The following is a 23,340-nucleotide window of genomic DNA, read 5'->3' on the forward strand; positions in this document are numbered from 1 at the left end:
CGGATTGAGGATCCATTTTCCTCTGTTGCAATGTAAGAATACGTGTTCAAGATTTGGAGCCTGGTCGGGGTTATCAAAAATTCAGCCGAATAACTTCTCTCGTTCTGGAAAATGTATTTGTCAGATCACAGGTCAAGTATCAGCGCTGCGTTTGCAAAGGCAGGAGCAGTTCAGGCAGCACACAGGCCGGAAGAACAACTAACTAACATCAGCAAGAACATCATGTTTTATAACCCTTGAAAGACAGAGAAGGAAAGATTTCTATTGGCCCTAAACTGGCGTAGAGGAGGACCTTCCACCTCCCGCATCTAAGATCCGGTCACTTCCAATGTCCAGACTCCTGACTTAACGTAAACATCGTAAACAGAGTGTGTATGTTGAATAGTGTTGGTGTGTCTCTAACCCCCCTTAGGCTAGCAAATCTGCTAGTTGACCTGCAGATCTTGCATTCCTCAGCCAGGACAGAAACTGACTCCCCATCCTGTCAGACTCGTGTCTGCCTGCTCGACATCTTGCTTCCCCCCTTACCTAACTCTTAAATCAAGACAAGACAGCGAACCCCCAACTAAGCCCATGAAAAGACATTTTGATTATCACCCAAGTGTCCAGAACATGCGGCCTCAGATCAGACGATACGATTACAAAATCGATCATTGATCTTTGGCCTAGGATGTTCTGGTACCACGTACACTTATTAACATCCTTACGTTCGAACATGGTGTTTGTTATAGACAATCCGTGACTAGCACAGAAGTCCAATAACAAACAACCGCTCGGGTTCAGATCAGGGAGGCCATTTCTCCCAATCACGCCTCTCCAGTTATCTCCATCGTCGTCCACGTGCGCATTGAAGTCTCCCAGTAGGACTATGGAGTCCCCTACTGGAGCCCCATGCAGGACTCCATTCAGGGTCTCCAAAAAGGCTGAATAATTTGAGCTGCTGTTTGGTACATATGCAAAGACAATAGTCAGAGCTTTCCCCTCCACCACCTGAAGGCATAGGGAGGTGACCCTTTTGTCCACTGGGGTAAAGTCCAATGTAGCAGCACTCAGCTGGGGACTTGAGTATCCCCACACCCGGAGTAGAATAGAGTCCATCTCCTATCCAGGAGTGTGGCTCCAGAGCCGAGGCTGTGCGTAGAGGTAAGCCCCACCAGATCCAACTGACGCTTCACCTCCCGCACAAGCTCCGGCTCCTTCCCCCCCAGAGAGGTTACGTTCCCCATCCCCAGAGCCAGAATCTGCCGCCAAGGTCTGTTCCTTCTAGACCCCCCACATTAGGATTCACGTTTGTTAAATTGTGTCAAAGAACCTACTAAAAGGTCAATTTATTTTTTTACTAAGATCAAAGATGTCCATGAATGTATAAATGTTAGACGAATGTTTATTTTCGAGAATCTTTAACTTGTATATACAAAATAGTCAGTGAATTTATTGTCATGAAAGTGTTGTACGGATAAATGTACGTCTTTGTCTGGAATTATTGATCAATCTGTTTGTATTGCATTTCAACTTGAGATACTTTGAGATATGATCTTTTTGAACATGCAATTATAGGGCTTTTACTTTGGTGAAATCTCCAAATCTGTACAGTAAAAATGTTAGATATTTATCATGCTAGTAGTCAGAGAGGTTCTTAACACAGGTACATTGGTCTTGGTCTGGAACTATTGATCAACCTGTTTTTATTGCAGTTCAAACTTTGAGAAATGGTCTTTTTGAACGAGCAAAAATAGGGCTTTTACTTTGAAGAAATCTCCAAATCTGCACAGTAAAAGTACTTGATATTCAGTATGGTAGTAGTCAGAGAGGTCCTTAACACAGGTACATAGGTCTTGGCCTGTAACTATTGATCAATCTGTTTTTATGGCAGTCCAATCTTTGAGGAATGGTGTTGTAACGCATCACAGGAGACAGGAGTTGACCCAAGTGCAGAGCGGAGATTTAATGAAGAACAGGTATACAGGGATTAGGCTTAGTCATATCAAAAAGACAGGTGGGAGGTCGATATCCAGGAGCACGGACAAGGGCAAAGGTACAGTCAGGAGGCAACGAGGTCTGGAACAAAAAGGGGTCTTCAACGAGAGTACAAAACAGGATATCCAAATAGCGCTCAGAATGTGATAACAATTACACAAGACTTTGCAAAGAACACAGAGGGATAAGGGGTATATATACAGACCAGCTTGATGGGGAACCAGACACCGGTGAGTGGGCGTGCACAACAGACAGACACACAGTGGAACAAACCAACACAAAACGGGACAGACCAACTGCACAGTAAACAGGGGGGGAGTTTGGGGACCAGATATTGAAGGCCTCAGTACTCTGGGGAGCGCCAGATCGTGACAGGTGTTTTTGAACGTGCAATTATAGGGCTTTTGCTTTGGTGAAATCTGTCAAACTGTACAGTAAAAATGTTTCAAATTCATCATGGTAGTAGTCAGAGAGGTCCTTAACACATGTGCATTAGTCTCAGTCTGGAACTATTGATCAATCTGTTTTAATTGCAGTTCAAACTTTGAGAAGTGGTGTTTTTGAACTTGAAAAAATAGGGCTTTTACTTTGCAGATATCTCCAAATCTGTAAAGTAAAAATGTTTCAAATTCAGCATGTCAGTAGTCAGAGAGGTCCTTAACACAGGTACATTGATCTTGGCCTGGAACTATAGGGAAATCAGTTTTTATTGCAGCTCAAATATGGAGAAATTGTGTTTTTGAAATTTTAATTATAGGGCTTTTACTTGCGAAATCTCCAAATTTTTACTGTACAAATATTTATTTTATTGTACACCAGTAGTCCTTTACACACATAGTTCTATCATTGTCTGGAATTTGCTATTTAATTAGCCTTTTTTCGGGTTACTTGTTCAATACCGTAAATGTCAGCATATGCGTGCACTAAATTTCAAGCGTCGGCTGAGTTACATTACATTACAGGTCATTTAGCAGACGCTTTTATCCAAAGCGACTTACATTACACTTTAAACCCATGGCTTTTCTCACATTTTTGCCTGGGGAGCAATTCGGGGTTAGGTGTCTTGCTCAGGGACACTTCGACATGGAACATGGGGCAGCCTGGAATCGAGTTGACCGCAGTCATCAGTTATGCGCCACATGTTGACAGTACCAGCTATTAACAAGTTCTAACGTTACTTTATTACAACTAACAGCAGCATGTTTTATTCATGTGTCATTCAACAGTCCAGTAGAATTGTGATATTTGTCATTTATGTGGAATAATTCGTCATTTATGTGTGTGGGGATCTCCGATCCCCCCGAGTCGTTTGATGAGAAGGATCGCAGCACGTTGATTAATTAAAGTCAAAAAGTTAACATTTATTTAGAAGAGAAAAAGATTAAATAAGCAATTCTCCCCAGATATCTGGCACTAACTATTGCTTGCAAGCAGGAGGTCTCACACAAGCACGTATTTCAGCGTTCGGTGTAAATGGCGTCTCCGAGCAGTAAAAACACTCAGTCTTTATACACATGAAGACCGTCCTCAGTGCCAGTTACAAGAAGCTACAAATCAGGTTGAGATAAGGTGAAGATGAGGGTAACACACAATGCTAGTTTGTTCGAGCGTCTGTGAGAGCAAGTTAACTCCCTTCTTCAGACACAGCTGCAAATGGAAACTTTAAATCTTTCTGCTTTTGCACATCAGGGTCAAATACAGACACTTCAGACACAGGTTTAGCACAAGACAAATGTCTTGTTGTGGAATAACAACCATTCAAAAAGATGTGCATATTTAGAGACAGACATCGGTTGCCTCTGATAGGAAGGATTTAATGACAAGAGGAAATACTGTAATACAGTGTTAATTTCGTCGACGAAAACTATGACAAATTTTTTGTTAACAACCTTTTAATCCATGACTAAAACGAGACTAAGACGTTACTTAAAAAATAAAAACCATGACTAAATCTATTCTAACTTTCGTTAACGAGACAAACATGTTTTTTCCCCCTAAATTCGCCCGCAGCTGACAGACAACAGACAGGAAAAGTACGGCGGTTATTAACGTGTCATGATGACGTCATCCACGAACCCAGAACGCTCACTCGCATCGGTGCAGCGGTGGTTCTTGTGCACGACTGCGGACCGCGACGACTATTTTACGCTTCGGCGAGTTTGAACGTGGCTTCGTTAGTTTAGCTCAGCTGTCTCTGGTTAGCTGCCTGTTAGCGGGCTGAAGCCGTGCTGCTTCACAGAAACATGAAGACCCGTTTAACAGCTCGGGGCTGTTAACACGTTTAACATAATAAACTCATTGCAGGTTCTCAAGCCTCACGCATTTCAACTATAGTTCACACGCCACATCGTGAGAAGACGGTGTTAAACCGTCTCGGCCACCGTACGCTCGTTACTAAGCAACGTAGAGGCGCGCACACGCGTGACAGGTGGAGCCTTTTGATAGAAGTGCGCAGTGCAGGTGAAGGACGTGGCGGCACAGAGCAGGTGGAGGAAAACCCGCAGGACACAAGAGACAAGAACTGGTCATGAAACCAAGAGACAAGAACTGGTCATGAAACCAAGAGACAAGAACTGGTCATGAAACCAACAAATAAACAAAGACTGTTGAATGAAAAGTGTTGGTCCAGTTTAGAATGGCTGCTTTTTGATGCAGCCTAGAAAATAATGTATTTCACAGATTGTAGGACATTAAGGTCTCTTTAGTTGGGACGAGTATCACGACTCAGACAGAGACCCGAACGCAGATATGAGGAATAAGGTTTAATGAAGAGGAATTCGGGCAGGCAGTGTCGTTGTCGGAAGCAGGCAGGAGTTCGGTGCACGGGAGGTCGGAGGTACAGAGGTGGCAGGCCGTGTCGTTGTCGGAGGCAGGCAGGGGTCAGTACACGGGGGATCTCAAGAATCGACTGGAAACTACGGGGATATAACGCTGGTAAGACCTGGTGAAACACACAAGACGAACTGGCAACAAGTACAGGGAGAAGACACAGGTTATATGCCCAAGGGATAATTGACAAACAGGGAACACCTGGTTTGGGAGGAGACAGGGGAAAAACAGGTGAATACGGGTGAACACAATTAGGGCGTGACAACGAGCAATTTCACTGTGGAAACAATAAAGGACCATGAAGTTTCAAAAGCATTGCAAGTAAACAGACAAAGACAACAAAGTGTTGTGTTTAGATCCCTGGTCCTCATGAAGTTGTTACACCTTTGCCAATTTGTTAAATTGCCTTGCAAATAAATGCTTTGCTATTTGTTAAAATCCAAATCCTTTCCTTTCACATGTCATTTATATTCGCTCACACAAACACTTCAACCATTTGTTCTTGGCCCGGCTCCTCCGTCACATTTTACAACCCATTGTGGCCCGGCAGTCAAAAAGTTTGCCGACCTGCTATAAACCTGTCCTAGAAGGGACATCTAATGGACAACCAAGTACTGCAAGCTAGACCATTATGCAGTTGTAGACACAACACAGGGGGTCCCTGGACCTGAGAAGGGAAGAAAAGGAGTTTAATATGGCTATTAAATGGCACTAAAACTAGACTAAAACTAATTACATTTTAGTCTAGTTTTCGTCGACGAAAAGTAGACTAAAACTAAGAAGGATTAAAATGACTAAATGTGACTAAAACTAATATGCATTTTTCGTCTAAAGACTAAGACTAAATCAAAAATAGCTTACAAAATTAACACTGCTGTAATATAACTGATGTCATAGATGGGAGTGTCACGTGTCATGTAGGGTCCATTTGTTTAGATGGAACACCCTTGTGGTGGCGGGCGTGGTTTGGCTCGGCTGCAGAGGGGACGGAGAAGGGAGTGGCTCAGGGAACGGTGCCAGGTGGAGGCAATTGGCCTCAGCTGAGCCAGAGGACCGGCCGTTCACGTACGGGCAGCGGCTCAAGGATGCCGTGAGCAGATGGCTGCTGCCTAACGGCGATGGGGTGGAGTGGAAGCAGTGATGGAGAAGGTGGTGTTGGAGCAGTTTGCAGAGGGGCTCCCGACCCGGACGGCAGCGTGGGTGAAATACCACCGCCCGCCGACCCTCAGAGCTGCCATCACCCTTGCGGAGGATCACCTGGACGGGGAGAGCAACGGGGAGGGGGGCAGCAGCCGGCGGCGGAGCGACCCGTGCCGACCCCACGACGGACATCGTTCCTCCCGGCCCGCTACTCACCGACCCCAGAGAACACCGGTGCCCTGGGCACAGTGATCCGGGTTGCTGGCGTTCCAACACCCTCCCCCGGCCCGGGAGCGTTGTACCGCGTTCCGGTAAGGATCCAGGGGGGTATACGCCAGGCGATGGTGGACTCGGGCTGCACGCAGTCTATGATTCATCAGAGCCTGGTTCGGCCGGGGGGCATTGGTGGAGGCAGACCGGGTGAGACTATGGTGTGTGCATGGGTAATGTTCACGTGTATCCTGTGGTATCTCGACTAGATCTCGACTCTTCGCTGTCCTTGCGCCGAAATGGTGGAACAAGCTCCCTGAAGACATCAGGACCGCAGAGAGCCTTCACATCTTCCGCCGCAAACTAAAGACACACCTCTTCAGACTCTACCTCGACTAAAGACTAACGAATTGTAGCACTTAAATTGTACTTGTAACGTCACTCATCTATAGCAAATTGTAAATTGGCTTATTTGAGGAAATTGCACTTTCTTGTTCTCCTGAGTTTGTACTCTATGGTTGAATGCACTTATTGTACGTCGCTTTGGATAAAAGCGTCCGCTAAATGACATGTAATGTAATAATATCGGTGGAAATTAGGTATGAGGGGAAAAAGCATAGAATGAAGGTCGCGGTTAGCTCCCGCCTGACGCACCCCGTCATTTTGGGTACAGATTGGCCGGGGTTTGATAGCTAATGGGGGGGCTACGGGGGTGCGTTCACGACCGACAGGGAGATGTGCGCTGTGCTCAGCGGTGACGCAGGGTCGTCCGACACTGCAGACGGGGAGGGGGAACCCGCGGAGCCTCCCTTGGAGACTCCCGAGTTTCGCTCCATGGAAGATTTTCCACTCTAACAGTCTCGTGACGATACCCTACGCTCAGCCTACGACCAAGTGATACGAGTTGATGGTCATCTGGTGCGCCCTGATGCAGCGCAGTCATTTCTGCACTTTTCGTTGATTAGGGACAGACTGTATAGAGTGAGTCAGACGGGGCAGGAAAACACTCAGTTGCTGGTGCCGAAAAGCCGCCGGGAAATGATTTTCCAGGCAGCTCACTATAACCCGATGGCTGGTCACATGGGATACAAGAAAACACTAGACCGGATAATGACCCGATTTTATTGGCCAGGCATCCGGGGGGACGTGCGCCGCCGGTGCGCGTACTGCCCGGAGTGTCAGTTAGTGAACGCTCCGGCCATTCCGAGGGCGCCGTTGCGTCCTCTACCGTTGGTGGAGGTTCCGTTCGAGCGGATCGGCATGGACCTCATCGGGCCGTTTCACCGGAGCGCACGCGGATATCGCAGATATCACACGCGGATATCGCTTTGTGTTGTGGGCGTGAGGAGTGCAGATGAAGGAGGGGGTCCCGGGTGATGATCTCCTCGACAGTGCGCGGTGCCCAGTGGTCCTCCCACGTGCAGGAACAGACAGGTGTCACTGTAACCGAGGAGGTGAGACAAGAGGTAAGTAACAGGATTTACACTGAATGAAAAGAGAACAGCCGGCTCTCGGCTTGACTGGGTGCTGGTCACTGAGACTCGCGAAGACTGAGGTCGACATAGGTGACGTGAGTAACGATCCGACGTCGGCCGGTTGTCAGGCTCTCCCTCTCATCCCCTGGTGATTGTGGCTCCGGTGCAGGTGCGTGATTGCAGAGCTGAGACAGGTACGTGCGAGGCCGACCTAAACCAGCCTTTACCTGGGTCCGGAGGGGGGAACTCTGACAACGCGTTATCCGGAGGCAGAGCCGTTGCACAATATCTCTGCAAAGAGCTTCGCGCAGGCTCTGTTTCAGGTCATCTCCCGAGTTGGAATCCCTAAGGAGATTCTGACTGACCAGGGCACTACGTTCATGTCGTGCACACTGAGAGAACTTTACGGGTTACTGGGCATTAAGGCCGTTCGTAACTTTTATTAAGTTTGTACGAGCGTGTATCACCCGCAGACGAACGGGCTGGTGGAACGCATATGGTAATGATGGTAAATGATGGTTGTAGCTGGTTGTCATCTACGGTCCACTACGGTTACCGAACGTTTTATCTCAGAAATTCGACTTTCTATCCCCTTACATTAGTGCAGAAATGGGCTTCTATAGTTGTGTGAATGCATCACTCCAGCCAATCCAAACACGGGGTTTGTAACCAATCAGATGTAGATACCATGGTGACTGGCTCCGCCCCCTTACTGTCAAAAAGAAAAACAGCGAGCGCGTAGAAAACACCTTCGAGCGCGAGCAGAGACTAACCTCGCAAGCGAGGAAGTTCACGTTTCGCGAGAGGGCAAATATCTCGCGCAAGATGGACTTTTGCTCACGCGAGACGGACATTTGCTCGCGGATGTTTGATTGACGTGCGCGCATCAACCTGATTTACGCTCTCAAATTTTGACAGTGATTTGCCGCCAAACCAGATGCCCCCCAGTGCCCAGGCGCCTTACAGGGCAAAGAGGCCAGAGGAGGTGGACTCGGAGGCCTGGACTTTCGTTGTCACCGAGGGCGGTGACACCACCAACGCCTCCCTGGTCCTGAGCCGGTGGAAGGTGCAGTTGGGTCGCTACCAGGGCAGAACCTTCCACTGGCTTTTGGAGAACGACGTGGGCTACAGCGTCAATCTGGTCGCCTCCCACCAGAAAGAGCGCCAGAGGACGGAGGCTCAGTCCCCGCTGATGGCCAACGAGGTTAAGTCCTTCATAACACTTTCAGACAGTTACAATTAGAGAAATTATGATATTTAACCTCATAGTGTAATCTCACTGTGTAACCTCACAGGACCCCTTCACCCGCTACTCCTCCACCTACAAGGACTTTGTGGAGACAGTCAGGTTCCACCGGGCATTTGAGGAGGCGCGGGCAAATTCCCTCCAGCCCGGTCAGCAGGGACGGGCCCTTGTTGGCTTCGGGGACTTTAAGTTTGAGTCCCTGGAGAGCCTTTACGAGGCAACGGACAACAAAAAGATCCGGTGAAAAAGATCATTGTTATTACTATAGTCACGTTACTGTGGCGACCATCGATCATCAGAATCATGTGAGTGTTGATTGTTTGATTTGTGCAGTTTTGTCAAATACCTCCGGAGGACGTCACCAGCTCCAGGGACGCAGATGGAGAACGCCGTCCAGTATGTGCGCAACAGAGACAGACAGAGGATGAAAGCTGCTGCTGGAGCATCTACCTCCTCCACCGCCTCCAGCAGCAGCGCAGCCTCTGCATCGCCCGCAACCCTGAGAGCCAGGAGTGCATCACAAGTGCTTTTTGTAATGTTGTCTCAATTATTGTTGCGTGTCATTTATCGTGTGTCATAATAGGCCTCTTGGTCCAGCGCTTGTGGTGTTTGTCTCTATCTGCTGTGGAGATGCAGGCCCAGGTGAAGAAGCTGGTGGCCCCTAAGCCTGCATCTACAGGTCAGTCCAGCCTCAGTTATTTACTGATGTTCCACTTGATCTACGCTCCCGTGTTCCTGGTTTATCTTCTGTCATCATGTGTCTGCAGCCCCCCACTTCAGCCCCTTCCGACCAGCTCTGTCCTCCCCCCGGTCATCTGTGGAGACTTGAGATGAAGAGCTGGTCACGGAGGTAGTTGACTTGGAGACAGACGTGTAAGTAAAGGGTAAAGTCATAAACAGGAAACACTTTGTTCACAAACAGAAGTACTAAAAAAAGCGTCAACAATCAATATGACTTTAAAACGTTTCTTGATCAGAGGACGAAAGCAGATGACTGGTAAGTTTTGGGTCAGCGATTTGATGATCATCTTGGATCAATAACCCACCTCTACAAATAACATTGTCTTTTTCACTGTGCTTTCATCAGTGCCTGGCTAGCTCAACATCTGCATGGCTAACTAGTTATCATCTCACCCTGACTTTCTCTCTTTAAAACCACCTCCTGATCTCTTGTGGTGTGTAAATGCAGCTCTTCGTCAGTCTCTCAGTATTAATAATAATTCATCTTAATCTCAAGCGTTTACCTCAAACATTTATTTTACCTTGCAAAAGGCCCCTCTTTTACTCCTGCCACCACCCGCTGCGATCGTCGCCACCTCCTCTTCCTCGGCAGCACCTCCTCCTCCAGGAGCTGGTGTCTCTGCTCTGCTGGACAAGCCCACAGACGAGGAGCTGCTGGAAGCCTCGCAGGAGATAGACGCCCTGATGGAACTTCCTACAGCCCTTGTCGTGGTTCAGCCTGCAGGGACACCGGCTCCCTTGCCTCCAGCCGCCATCTGCACCCGTCGCCATGGAGGAACAGGAGGAGTTGCCCGGTCCAGGCTTCCTCCCTCCCCCTCCATCTTCTGTCAGTGAGGTGAGGCAGTATCTCTAACACGTGAGACCACAGGTGTCCCTGCTGATTGTCTATAGATATTAAAATGGTTTTATGTTTGTGCTGTCATCTCACCAGTTGCTGCCTCAGTCCTGGAGGGCAGCTCTCACTGTGGAGCGGCAGCAGTGGATCGGATGGGTGCTGTTTACCAGGGACAGCCAGTGGAGGCCTTGGCTCGTCGGTGAGCTCAACCTCTGTTGGCACCCCCCCAATCCCGGCCGGTCTACAACCAGCCTTCCGCATCCCCCGACCCCTTCTTCACATGTCGGCTGTTCCTCTGGATGCCACACCGGATTTGCAGCTGACATGCCCCTAGCCATTGTGCACTGGGTCCTTGATCAAGGCTGGGCTGTACAGGACCATCCGGAGGGTCCTGGACATCGACGGCTGGTACCTCATGGGCACAGAGTACCTGGAGTGCCGTCGATGTAAGAAGCACGTCGGAGGGTGGTCACAGGGCATCATCAGGCAGCTGTCCCCCACCCATAGCTGCCAGTTCCCAGCTGTACTCACGTACAAGTAAGGAGGCATTTCTTCACCATTTGTGTTGAACATCCCGTTGGAGGTGCAGACTCAGCTCTACGTGATGTTGGCGTTCTGCAGGCTGTCCTGTGACATGAGGGTGGTGATACAGCTGAGGTCCCGCACTCTGCGCAACAGTGCCAACCAGCTGTACAACACCCTGCGGGAGCAGCACTCGGACGCCTGGATGCGGAGAGCGATCCAGTACCTCAGCGTGTGCGAGCGATTCCTGGCCTTGGGCTCGGCAAGGGGGCAGATTCCGCCTCTGCCATCCCCCGTCTGGCTGCTGACTGTATACAGCTACGACATCCTGGCGCGGCTGGAAGAGTACAAGGCCAGGATCACGTCCACCTTAGGGTCCATCTTAAAGATGGATTCCACCAAGGCGGCGAGTGCAGTCTGTCAGTTTCTTTTCCTTCCAGCTGCTGTGTGTTTCTCACATTAACTCTCAGAATCTCTCTGCTCGTGGGTATCTCCTCCGACACGGCCGCCTGGGCAACCAACGTCGGCAATGAGCACGGGCAGGTCTTCATGAGCGTCCTCACTTGCACCGAGAGCGCTGGGGGCCTGTCCAGGATGGCGGCGGGCTTGATGAGGCAGTACCGACTGGCTGGGGCGACGCTTCCCATCAGGTGTCGACACCGAGAGCCACGAGCTGTACCCCGCCTTCATGGGGAAGCTGTCTCACTGCATCTTCTACGCCGGAGATGCACGCCATCTCGCAGAGGCTAAGCGGTCCCGGCTGGAGGGGAAGCACGGGATGGTTGGACTGACCGACGCTGCGGTGATCCAGAGGATCTCCAGGGAGGAGTGGAGGCTCCACTGCCGTTGCAGGACACGTGGGCCTGAGGAATCGGCCCTCCTCGACACCTTCGGTGGACCGGCAGGACGCAACAACCTGGGCATCCCGTTGCTCAACAGTCTCCGCTTCCAGGACATATGGAGTACGCAGAGGACCCACCTCAGCTGTATCCAGGACCTGCCAGGTGTGCAGCTGTAAACCCAGATGGGCCGGCTGACCAAGGGAGGAGTCAGCCTGCCCATTTATCGCTGCGCAAGGGGCTCCACCTCTCTGGAGTCCTTCCACCTCCACCATAACTGGTTCATCCCAGGTACCGGCATGTGTCTCACAGCTTGTGACAAATGTACTCTCCATTTACAGTGCCAAGCACTTACAGGCATTCCTGGTGAATGGACTGGTGAGGTGGAGCGAGGACCGCGCAGCAGCAGCTGCACCACCACCGGCTGCAGATGAGGGACGGCTGGGACCTCTGCACTCCTACAGTGGCCACCTCAAGCACGTTGTTAACCAGAAGAGCCAAAGAGTGCTTGGTCTTCAGGTGGTTAAGGACTTCACCGAGCTGGCTAAGTACACAGGTATGCGATGTGAAAACACCTCATTTCATAACAGAGCAAAACGAGCCGTGACTGATTCCTTCTCTGTGTGAGAGGGGAGCACATCGGAGTTGAGTACCTGTACCAGCAGAAAGGCAAAGTGCTTGAGGACGTCAGCCTGGACCCTGACACTCCGGACGAGGCTCCTACCATCGAGGCGCTGGAGGAGGACGAGGGCATCGAGGAAGACTTAGCGGACCCTACAGTCTTCGGGCCCGATACTCCATCCTCCAGCGTGGCAGCATCTCGGTCAGGTGATCCAGCTGACGCACCGTCTAAGCCATCCCGATTTGGTCAAGTTGCCCCTCCTGAGGCCCCAGAGGTTCAGGACCCTGATCCCCAGCAGCCCTCCTCAGACTCTGAACTAAGTTCACATACTGATGATCGAGTTCACATACTGATGACTGAGATCGAGTCTCTTACAGCACTGTGTTTACTGGCTTTGTTCCTCCTCGTTTCTTCTCAGGAGAACATCCAGGGTCCTGATGGCCAGCCTGGGTACCAGCACGTCCTGAACCTGGCCTAGGCGCTGGTGGAAGGGAGGAACCTTCTGGGGCTGCCTGAGAGTAGAACGACTCATCCTGCTTTGGACTCGCTTGGCGGAGCAGGACAAGCGGCGAGTCGACTACCCTCCCAGATACCGGGAGAGGCAACCAAAGAGCCGGTTCAAGGCAGCGAAGGGGAAGAACACCTCCTGTGCTGGAAAGGAGAGTCTCCAACGGTGAGACTGCTTTAGAGCAGGAATCTTTCCTCTGGTACATATCTGCTGTGTACTGACCCACACTCTGCTCCTCGTGACTTTTTCAGCTGCCTCCTCGGGGTCAACTCAGGGCCTTCCACCTGGCCAGTGCCAGCCGCCTGGTGGAGGCCACCAGAACTAATAACTACCCCACCATACACAAGCACTCACATACACACAACCAGAGTGACACCCCCCCCCCGGGTGAACCAAACACAGGGGTACATATACTGACAGAGGAGCATGATGGGATTGGAGATGAGTGGAAACAGCTGAACCGGGTAACGTGCGGGGGTGGAGCCAAGATGAATGGAGATCATGGATGATCAGGACCACCTGTATGAACACACACACACAAAACAGAACACACACACAAACCTATACACAGAACAGGGGACGTAACAAGCTCTTTGAGCTGAACCACAGGACCTTGATCCAGTGGAGTTTAACGTGAAGCTGCTTTGACGGATTCTGGTCTGCACTCTGATTTATCGCTGGATTGAAGAGCCTGACGACATTCTGTGTTTGTCTCCCAGGTTCTCTCGAAAGCAGAGCGGGGTGGTCTCGGCTGTGCTGCAGCAGGGAGCTGCTGTCACTGCTGTCCCTGCCGAGCCTCTCGTTCCCGTCAAAGGGCTGTCCTTTGTTCAAGTGGGACAAGGACAGCCCTTCTATTATAATGTGCCGGATGAGAAGCCAGGGCCCTCGTCCAGCGGCCTTCCTCCACTGCTCCTTTGTGTCTTCCCTGGTCCTGCAGATCCGCCTCCTCAACACCCAGAGTGTGCAGGACCACTGTCTGGAGGAAGAGGGGGGCGGCCGAGGCGGCGGCGGCTGCTGCTGCTGGTCAGTTGATGCCACCTAAAAATCCCCGTCAGCAGTACACCTGCTCCAAGTGTGGCCAGCCCAAAAAATTAGAACCTGGCCACACCCGGCTCTACGGTGTAGCCTATTGTGCTGCTGTCGGGGGCGAGACTGTGGAGCAGTGGAGGGAGGAGGTCCAAAATGCACATAGCGGGGGGAAATGAGGGGTTTTATTTACAGTTGTTATAGTGTGTTATTGTCATGTGTTATTTAGGGTATTTTCTGCACTTGGTTTTGGAAGCTTTTTCATTTCATACATACCTGTCTATTAGGGAAATCTCCATAACTGCCATCATTTAACACACTTTGATTGCAACTTGCCGGAGGCGGGACTCGAACCACAGATCTTCTGCATCACAGCCCACATCTGGAGCACAGCTAGCCCCTCCTGCCCTCACCTACTATTTTTGCAACCAAATTGCCAAAGTTCAATTTTCTCTATCTTGTGTGGCCCTCTGAGGATTTGTGTAGTTGTTTTCGTCTCTCCTCCTCCCCTTCTGTTTCCCTTTGCTGGTGCTGTGAGCGCTAGGGGCCGTGGCTGGTTCCCTGCAGCGGACGAGGCACACCTGCACTCAATCCTAATCATCCCCACTATAAAGATCAGGTCCGCTCAACAAGCCAACGCCAGATTATTCCATAGTTCTTGGTAGTTGTTTCGCTCAACCTTCACGTCTTGTTTCATATCGTGGACTAATTGTTGGAATGCATTAACGATGCATTCCAAGTATTGTTCTTCGAATCTTTATTTCTTCATCTTCAACTTCTTCTATTTCTTCCGCGCCACCTTTCAACTCCTTCACACTTTCAGCTATTAAAACCGTTCAAATATTAAAATGTTCAGCTCCTTTCTGGCTTGAGGGCTATGACTTTTCAGCTTTCTACCTCTTATGCTTGAATTTATATAAATCAATAATCATTAATATTTTAACATGGTTTTCAAATGGAGTTTGCTTTCAAATCCTCCTAAACTTCTTCAACTTTCAGATTTTTCAGCTTTGCAAATCTTTCAGCTACAGACACCATTTCAACTCTCAAATGTTCACACAAGTCTCAACTATTTTATGAAAAAAACTGCTTCTTGATATCTATTGTACTTTTTTCATAATCACTGATTATGTTTCACTAGTTCTTCGCTCCGTTTCTGACTTTTACATGAGTGTGTATTGCGTCTGCTAGAGGGGGACCTCGATGGCTAGAGGGTGAAGCAGCGCAGAAATCTGGTTAAAAAAGTATGGAACTTCTGTCCTTGCAGCCAAAGTATACACTCTAGAGGCTTCATTTCTTCAGATTAATGAGGGTATGGTTGTGCTGATTGGATTAATGTGTTCATGGAATCCCAGAGTTTTTTAGTTTTGGCGCAAGGAGTGTTTGAGTGACACAACCTCTGCCAAAAGCCCCATAGGCTCCAATACAAATCTGCCGACATATTTCTCACAAAAATCCACCAGGTACACGTTTTGTCAACGGCCATAGGAGCCGTATTTATTACCGGACAGACATAAAACACACATCCACGCGTTCGGTAGAGTCTTGGGTCTCATACAAACGCCGTATTTTTTAGATAGCTGTTATAGTTTTGCGCTGGTTCTCATTTGTTTGAGGTGTGGATTCTGTGTAACTTGCTGCCATGTCTCCCCTTTTGCAGCCGCACAGGTGCGGCGTTGTCGTGGTTACGAGCACTCACACGCCGCAGGATCTGTCTGTGACTCACAGCTGCTCCTTGTGACCTGATTAGTGGAGTCACATGACGCAGCTATGCTTTCTGTCAACAGACCAATATGATAAAGACACTCGCCCCCCCTCCCCCCTCCACCCTGACCTCTTCTCACTGTTAATCACTCTCAGTCAGTCAGTCTGTTTATTTCTCGTCCTCTCTCTCTCTCCCTCTCATTCTCCCCCTCTCTCTCCCTTTCTCCCTCTCCCTTCCTCCCCCCCTTTCTTTCTCCCCCCCCACTCTTTCTCCCTTCCTCCTCCTCTCGTTCCATTCCTCCCCCTCTCCCTTCCTCACTTTCTCTCCCTTTCTCGCTCTTCCTCCCTCCCTCTCTTTCACCTTTGCTCTCTCTGGTGTCCTTCTACCTTCCCCAATGCCAACATTTCAAAATATAAATAAATATAACCCCCATGGAGGGAATTCTTACTGTAATGTTTTTGATGAGGCCTATCGATTGATAACGTCATAGTTTGAAGGACACATAATATAAAATGTATAAATATTATACTGAATTACCTGTGAGGGTGACAGAAATAAGATGTCAGTGTTATTTACTGCTTTTTTAGTGCTGGAATAAATTATACCCAACTGCAAGGTACTAATGCTTTTGATTCCCCTTATTGGTTTTATTAACTAATACTTGAATGTTTGCCGAAATTGATTGGATGGTACTATAGGAAGTGTTCCACCAGCCATCATTGCTAAAGGGATAAGAAACCACTACTGAAAATAAGTCACATACAGCATTCAAAATGAACAGTAACGGACAACATTGCTACGGTTGAATATTTATTGCAACAAATAACAATTATAAACAAGCGTAAAAAAACAATTGAACATAAGTAACAAGTCAAAACAAAATGAACACATAACTAATACATTATGAACACAATCTTATAAACATATACATTTTATAACAGTAGAAATTTTAATTTTTCGCCACTTCAATCGCCTGCACCTTGTTTCCTGTCATTTTAATTTGAACTTTTATCACGGGTTCAATCATGACAAGTTCAATTGGCTCCCACAATCTCTCCTCAATTAAGACGGTACGGCCGTCTTCTAGAAGAAGGTTGAGGTTCCCCGGATCTCCCTCAATCTCCATCACCCCGAGTGCCCCCACGATGTCCTCTGAGCGTACCTCCTTTTGAGAGAAAAGTAGACATTATCCCGCTGTCAGCCGCAATCCAGAGCAATCATTATCGTTTTTAAGCAGGCAAATAAAATAACCCCAGCACGGAGGCATTGCATTATAATTTATTCAACTTTTTTTTTAAATAGCCACTTCAAATTTAACATAACATCACCCAATCAAACTTTGCTGTTGAAGCCAGATAGTGTAAAGATTGTCTAAAAAGTTTGTTTCAATTTCATAAAAAAACAAGTAGGCCTACCTCGATGGTGGAAAAGTTTGTGGACTGGAGTCTGAGCCCATAGTTAGACCTCCCAGCTTTAAGATGGGAAACTTTAATGTGGGCCCCCACCTGCAGCTGCCATACGGCCGCCTCCCTCCAGAAACACAGCGACATCTGTGATTCCCCCTGTAGAAGGTAATGTGAAATAATATTTTAATTACTTTAATTATCTTTCTCTCTCTCTCTCTCTCTCTCTCTCTCTATATATATATATATATATATATATATATATATATATATATATATATATATATATATATATATATATATATGAACAGAGAGAGAGAGAGAGATTATATATATATAGATTATATATATATATATGTGTCTGAGGACTCTTATGAAGGCAAATCACTGTCAAAATAAATCCATATCAAACATTCGCGGGCAAAAGTCCATCTCGCGCAGCAAAAGTTGGCGTATGTTTCATGTGTGCGCGAGCATGGATTTTTGCCCGCAAATGTTTGATATGGATTTGGATTTTTGACAGTTATTTGCCTTCATACGATATATGTAGCGTAATTACTCAGCTATCTAAATTAATAAATACATTTTATTATATATATGTATGTATGAATGAAGTGGACTGCCTACCTGCTGCATCGTGACGTTGCGCAATGGAACGACGTCTCTCCCTGTCGTGACTTCTTTTAAAGCTGACAGCTGAACACAATTAATGTTTCAGTTAATTGACATTTTATACCAATTTGCAGCTAATATTAAACCTGTTTCCTTTTTAAACCACCTTGGGCTGAAACTTAATTTACCTCGACCACCTCGCCCTCCACGGTTATCAGGCCCCTGGCTTCCCGGCAGGTGCTCAGCGGAGTCAGTGGAGAGGGGGGGTGTATTAGAAGCTCTGCTTCACGTTTGAGCGCTGCGCTGAGCGCTATAGGAGCCCTCCTAAAGAACAGCGTGTCCTTAGTTATATTTAATTGATATGGGGGGGACTGCCCTCTCAGAGACAGCCCCTTCACATTATAACTGCCACCCTCCTTAAATCTTTTTCCAAACTCCTCGAATACAGTGACCTTGGCCACTGAATCCCCATCTGTTAGTGCGGCCAGAATATTCATTTTAGTCTGTGCTGGTCTCGCACCATTTGCGTCAAACTCCCAGGCCACCACCCTGGGCTGCTCCACCACCAACACCACACATAGGTGGATTGGCGGGGGGCGAAAATAGGGTGTTGGAGGCTTTGTTGTCAAAAGCGTCTTTAATGCCATTCTGAAATATTAAAATAAACACAAAGCATTAAGAAAAAGCTATGGAGTAGGTTAGTACACATTATTCTCTAAAACGTTTCTTTTATTTCATATTGTGTTGCTTCATTAGTATATGGTTATCACAAACGTATAAGGTTAATATATATTGTATTAAAGAGAGCATTACGTTTGCCTAAAACGCTAAACTGCATTAAAAAATTGATGACCACTATTTGGAAATCGCTTTTGCTAACCAAGATACTCTATCTAACCGCTAGCTTAAACATTTTAAACCACTCTAGTCACTTAATTGTTTCTTTTGTTAAAAAGGGTTATACTTATAGGGTTATACAATATAAATACTCAATTAATGTCAGTTATTCTTCATATTCTTCATTTTCTTATCTCATTTAGAGAGGAACAAACTTACTTCTCTTTCAGCTTTCACAGGACTGAGGCAAATCACCGACTTTTGCTTGCGCGAGATGGACTTTTGCCCGCGAAATTTTTATATGGATTTTTGACAGTGATTTTGACAGTGATGAGTTCAAAAGCGCTCCGATGATGTCGGAAATAATGGCTGATGACCTAAGTGTTTGCCTGATACACCGCGTAGGAGCTTAATGTTGCTATTTCCAAAACTAGATTTAACAAGGTAATAGTGTCACGAATTAGTCTCGTATTATGTACTAAAAAATCATTAGTGAATTCATATTATGCCTAAGGAAAACATTACTTAATCAACTTTTCACATTTCAAGAATTAACCACATGTATTGACCATATCTTGTTGTCAATTTATCAGCTTAAACTATAGTATCTCGCTGATGATACGAGTGCTCTTAAAGGACAACCATAGATTTAATAAAATGCATTATGACAGCTGAGGAATTAAGCTTTGAGGTTTGTTTGGTACAGTTTCTATCGAACCGGGAATTTTGAGAGCGTAATGTCCAAATGTTCCTGAATGCATCAATCAAATCTAACGTCACATCAACGCATCTCCGTCAAATTCCTCTGAAGTCTTGACCGGTAAGTACCGCTGAGCCGCGGGTCTAAGGGCTCATAGTTTGGATGGTGTAATGACAGTTATATAGTTGTGAAACGGCGTTGTCGTCCGTTTGTAACCTGTGCAGTATGTGTACACTAATGAAAGAGTGAAATATTCCCTGTGTATGACAACGCCAAAACGTGGCTAACAATAGCATAGCCGCTAAGCTAGCGGCACGTTAGTACGACAAATATGTAACGGTATTAAGTTATGTGCTGAACTGGCATGAACTGGTTAGTTGGGTAACTAACTTGGTTAGCTAGCTAACTAACGTTTCAGTTAATATGGATACAGTCTGCGCTATAGCCTTTATGTTATCGTGGTTTAACGTTAAGTCACGGGTTCATTTGTGTGCCGTATGAGGGAAATATTTCGTCTACTAGTGTAATAGTTCACTATAAGGAAGGAAGCGATTTAAATTCATTCGTTACGTTTATTAAGCAATAAGGTACACGAGGCTGTACATAGAGTACTGCCTCGAGTACCTCATTGCTGATACTAACGGTCGGTCAAACCGTTACTCTTAGTGCGCAGTGATATGGAACAAGAACTGTACATCGCTCAATGATGTGCACCACGTGACTCACGGTCAACCAATCAGAGCGCTGCATTTCATCTACAGTATTATAACACGAGATAATGCTGACTTTAAGTATGTTCATTGTTAAATTGGTTAAAATTGCAAGGGTTTTGTAGGTGTGTTGACTAGTTTGTTGGCATTAGCTACTAGTTAGCTGGTTAGCGTTACTTTGCTCGCTGCCAAATTAGTCAGCCAACTGATGAAATTGCCACGGCCTATTTTTAGCATTAGGCCTACGTAGAAGTTAGCATGTGGTAACCACGGGAATATTTCACTCCTCCATTCATGTCTGAATTATGGATAAGTTACAAATCCGATGTCAATAGCATTTAAAGTAGTTTGTCTTTTGAGAAACATAATTAACTATGTTGGTAATATGGAACAGCGGTAATCTACTTCTCTCTCTATCTAATAATTTCCTATGGTGTTTTGTTTAAAGGCTGAAAGTTTGAACCTTCTTAATGTCAGTTTGTCATATTGTTTCCTCTCTTAGACAACAGAGCATCCTCTTTATCTGCATTGTGTTTGGTAAGTTACAGAAATAGCTAACACTACGACACAACTATACTGCATACGTATATGACATACGTAGATCTTTTCAATTTATTAAAAAGAACATTTACATTGTATTTTGTGGATGGTTGCCACATATCATTATTGAAATTGTTGATGTATTTTTTGTTTGTGTTTCTTTATCAGTTGAATAGTTAATACTTGAAATGGGAAACGTTTTTAATAGCCTTTATTGCAAGATAATGTCCTCAAATGTCTTTGTTTATTTTTATTGAGGAATTAAGCGATTAAAAGATATTACGTTTGAGAGCCATTTTAATTATTAAAGTCCCCGAGAGGCATTAACACATATTGAAATAATATATTCAATATGTATGTTCATTATTTGTTGTCTTGTTGACATCAGTCAGTATTGCCACAAATCTGCCACACTGCAATTAATATTTATATTCTTTATATTACTTTTGTGAAAATTGTGATTTTTCAATGAGACAAAAATGATCAATAAGGAAATACATTGAAAGTACATTTTAAATAAACTGAACTGAAAATTTCTTCTTTTCTCTCCCTCTCTTCATCCGTCACCCTCCTCCTCCTCCTGCCGACTCGCCTTTTCTATCTTGAACGGCAGACCATAACGGCTGGTGACTCTAAAGTGCAAGTTCACACATCAATTCAGATATTGCTGTAAGTAAACTCCAGCCCCCCGCGACCCTGTGTGCAGGATAAGCGGTTTGACAATGGATGGATGGTTTAGAGTTTAGTATGCCTTCTCATCATAATAATCTGTCTCGAAACCCTCATTGAGTTCTCTTTCCTTCTGCCTCCTCTTCCCTGTCTAACTGCAGCCTGCCAGTGTTGGTGACTCCTTGGATATTTGACAGTAAGTTCTCACATACGATTGCCAACTGGATGCACTTTCTTAAAACATTTAGTTGTAATGAATCACTGATGGCTGAGCTGCATTGCCTGTGTGAGCAGCATGCGTGTGTTGCTCAACCTCTTGGTTTTATTTTCGGCACGTATGTTAGCAGCTTTGTGTCAGCTGTCTCTTCTTTGAGGGCTGTTGTTACTCTGGTGCTCTCTGCCCCGCTGCTGCGAGCGCCACACGGACATATTCGCAACATAGCAATGAGTGTGGGACTGCTGTGCGTAGAAAAATAAATAAATAATAATATATATACATTTTTAAATGGCACACTTTTTCAGGGGAGGGTGGAGTTATTTCAGGGGGGAGGCGCGCCCCCCTCTTATAATGGTAGGGGAAACACTGTATTGTGTTACGGGTTCTGCTTGGTTCACAGAGCGTAAAAAAATATTCTCAGGGCTTTACAATGCGTGCACTTACAGCATCACGGGAGCCCCACATCGGCTCAGGAGTCATTGTTGACAGTTCTTGATGTACAACCAACAGCTTTAGCCTTCTACAGTTTTGATGTCCGTCTGTCAACATTTTCCAGGAGAATAGTCTATAATTAATTAAATCAACACTCAATAAGTGCCTGCCAGCATATATATATATATATATATGTGTTACGGTTAGATGACACCTTCAATGATCCAGTGGTGGTAGAAGATTGTCTAACGGATGTTTTTCTTGTGTCTTGCAGGTGTCCTGCTGTCCAGCATCTCTCCTCCTCTATCCCATTGGCTCTGTCTCTCCTATACCTTGTATCCACTCTGTCTACAATTTGATAACTCTAGCTTTCCTGTCAAATCTACCGCTCTGTCTGATTTTGGAAACTCTATCTTTGTATCCCTCTTCTATCCCACTCTATCTGTATACAGAAGCCTGAAAACCCTGATATTCTGAAACCTGAACCCTGAACCCTGAAACCTGAACCTAAGGTTATTGCAACCTGTCTAAACAGAACTCTGAGAGTATCTCCACTCTCCCGCTCTCTGTCTCTCCTCTGAACACTCACTCACCCGGGTTATTGGTACCTGATCTACCTTTTTGAATGATCTGAGAGATTCTCTTCTCTCACTCTCACCTCTCTCCTATCAACTCCTATATTTATACAATACTATTACTGTTTTTACTAATTTGACAAAACATTTGAAATTTACTATTAATGAGATTAACAAAATTTGCCTGAACAAAGAATTGAAAAGTTAATTCAGAAGCTGAAAAAAACATAAAATACAAATCTTTTTGTTATAATTGAAAAAACTACACCTTGATCCAAAGAATTGTATTGTAAAAAAGTACTCTTTATAATTGAATCAGGTAGATTTCCTGATACACTATTTGCAAAAGTGCATTGAATTAACATAATTAAAGACAACTGCACTCTGATATATAATAAAATACATAACTATTACAAATCCATATTAGAGAAGTGTATTTGCTCCTGATCGCTGTTGCTGTGCACCTGTTGGTTTGTACTCAAAGGTTTGTTTTGTGAGCAAACACTGTTGTTAACTTGATTAGTCTACGTACAAGGAGAAATAATTCCGCTACATGCATTGTATCAATTATACCTAATTAATGAATACATAATTTTTTTCTTATAAACTTACATTGTGCATATCAGTGTTTTGTTGTTTATACTGAAATAAAACACAGACGTCAACCAGGAGGAAGTGGATTCATCAGGAGTGGCTGTTTCCTGCTGATCCAACGCTCTTCAGAAGCATCCATCTGTCATCACACTCCCACAACAACTGCTCCTGAATATAAACATTAGCCTAATAAAGTATTAAGATAATTTCTACCAGTAAATTTAGCCATCTGAAGGGCCCTTTCAGTCAGCTGCTTTCACTCAACTGCTTCCAAGTTGTGTGTTTGTGGTAGACTTCAGTTTTTACATTGATTATATATTTCCACAGACAAGTCAAGGTCTCAGTAAGCAATATCTATTACATATTAAATATCATC

The 23,340-nt window shown here is 46.0% G+C and overlaps 2 protein-coding genes and 1 long non-coding RNA gene across 3 annotated transcripts; 2 read left to right on the forward strand and 1 right to left on the reverse strand.

Annotated features, from left to right (window-relative positions):
- The first annotated feature begins 10,549 nt into the window (after nucleotides 1-10,549).
- On the forward strand, nucleotides 10,550-11,979 carry LOC144392624 (uncharacterized). The gene is made up of 2 exons (XM_078098011.1): nucleotides 10,550-10,990; nucleotides 11,075-11,979. The coding sequence occupies exons 1-2, from the start codon at nucleotides 10,869-10,871 to the stop codon at nucleotides 11,436-11,438; spliced, it is 486 nt and encodes a 161-aa protein (XP_077954137.1). The 5' UTR covers nucleotides 10,550-10,868; the 3' UTR covers nucleotides 11,439-11,979.
- A 4,496-nt stretch (nucleotides 11,980-16,475) lies between these two features.
- On the reverse strand, nucleotides 16,476-18,815 carry LOC144392626 (uncharacterized). Its single transcript, XM_078098012.1, has 4 exons — nucleotides 17,879-18,815; nucleotides 17,706-17,774; nucleotides 17,091-17,237; nucleotides 16,476-16,840 (listed from the first exon to the last, which is right to left on the reverse strand). Exons 1-4 carry the CDS (start codon nucleotides 18,335-18,337, stop codon nucleotides 16,625-16,627), a joined length of 891 nt encoding a protein of 296 aa, XP_077954138.1. The 5' UTR covers nucleotides 18,338-18,815; the 3' UTR covers nucleotides 16,476-16,624.
- Nucleotides 18,330-23,041, forward strand: LOC120815539 (uncharacterized). The gene is made up of 4 exons (XR_013456009.1): nucleotides 18,330-20,474; nucleotides 21,091-21,146; nucleotides 21,308-21,342; nucleotides 22,070-23,041. It is a non-coding gene; the product is annotated as an uncharacterized LOC120815539 (long non-coding RNA).
- Nucleotides 23,042-23,340: the final 299 nt, after the last annotated feature.

The sequence above is a fragment of the Gasterosteus aculeatus genome, unplaced genomic scaffold, assembly GCF_964276395.1.
Source record: "Gasterosteus aculeatus unplaced genomic scaffold, fGasAcu3.hap1.1 HAP1_SCAFFOLD_24, whole genome shotgun sequence".
Taxonomy (NCBI): domain Eukaryota; kingdom Metazoa; phylum Chordata; class Actinopteri; order Perciformes; family Gasterosteidae; genus Gasterosteus; species Gasterosteus aculeatus.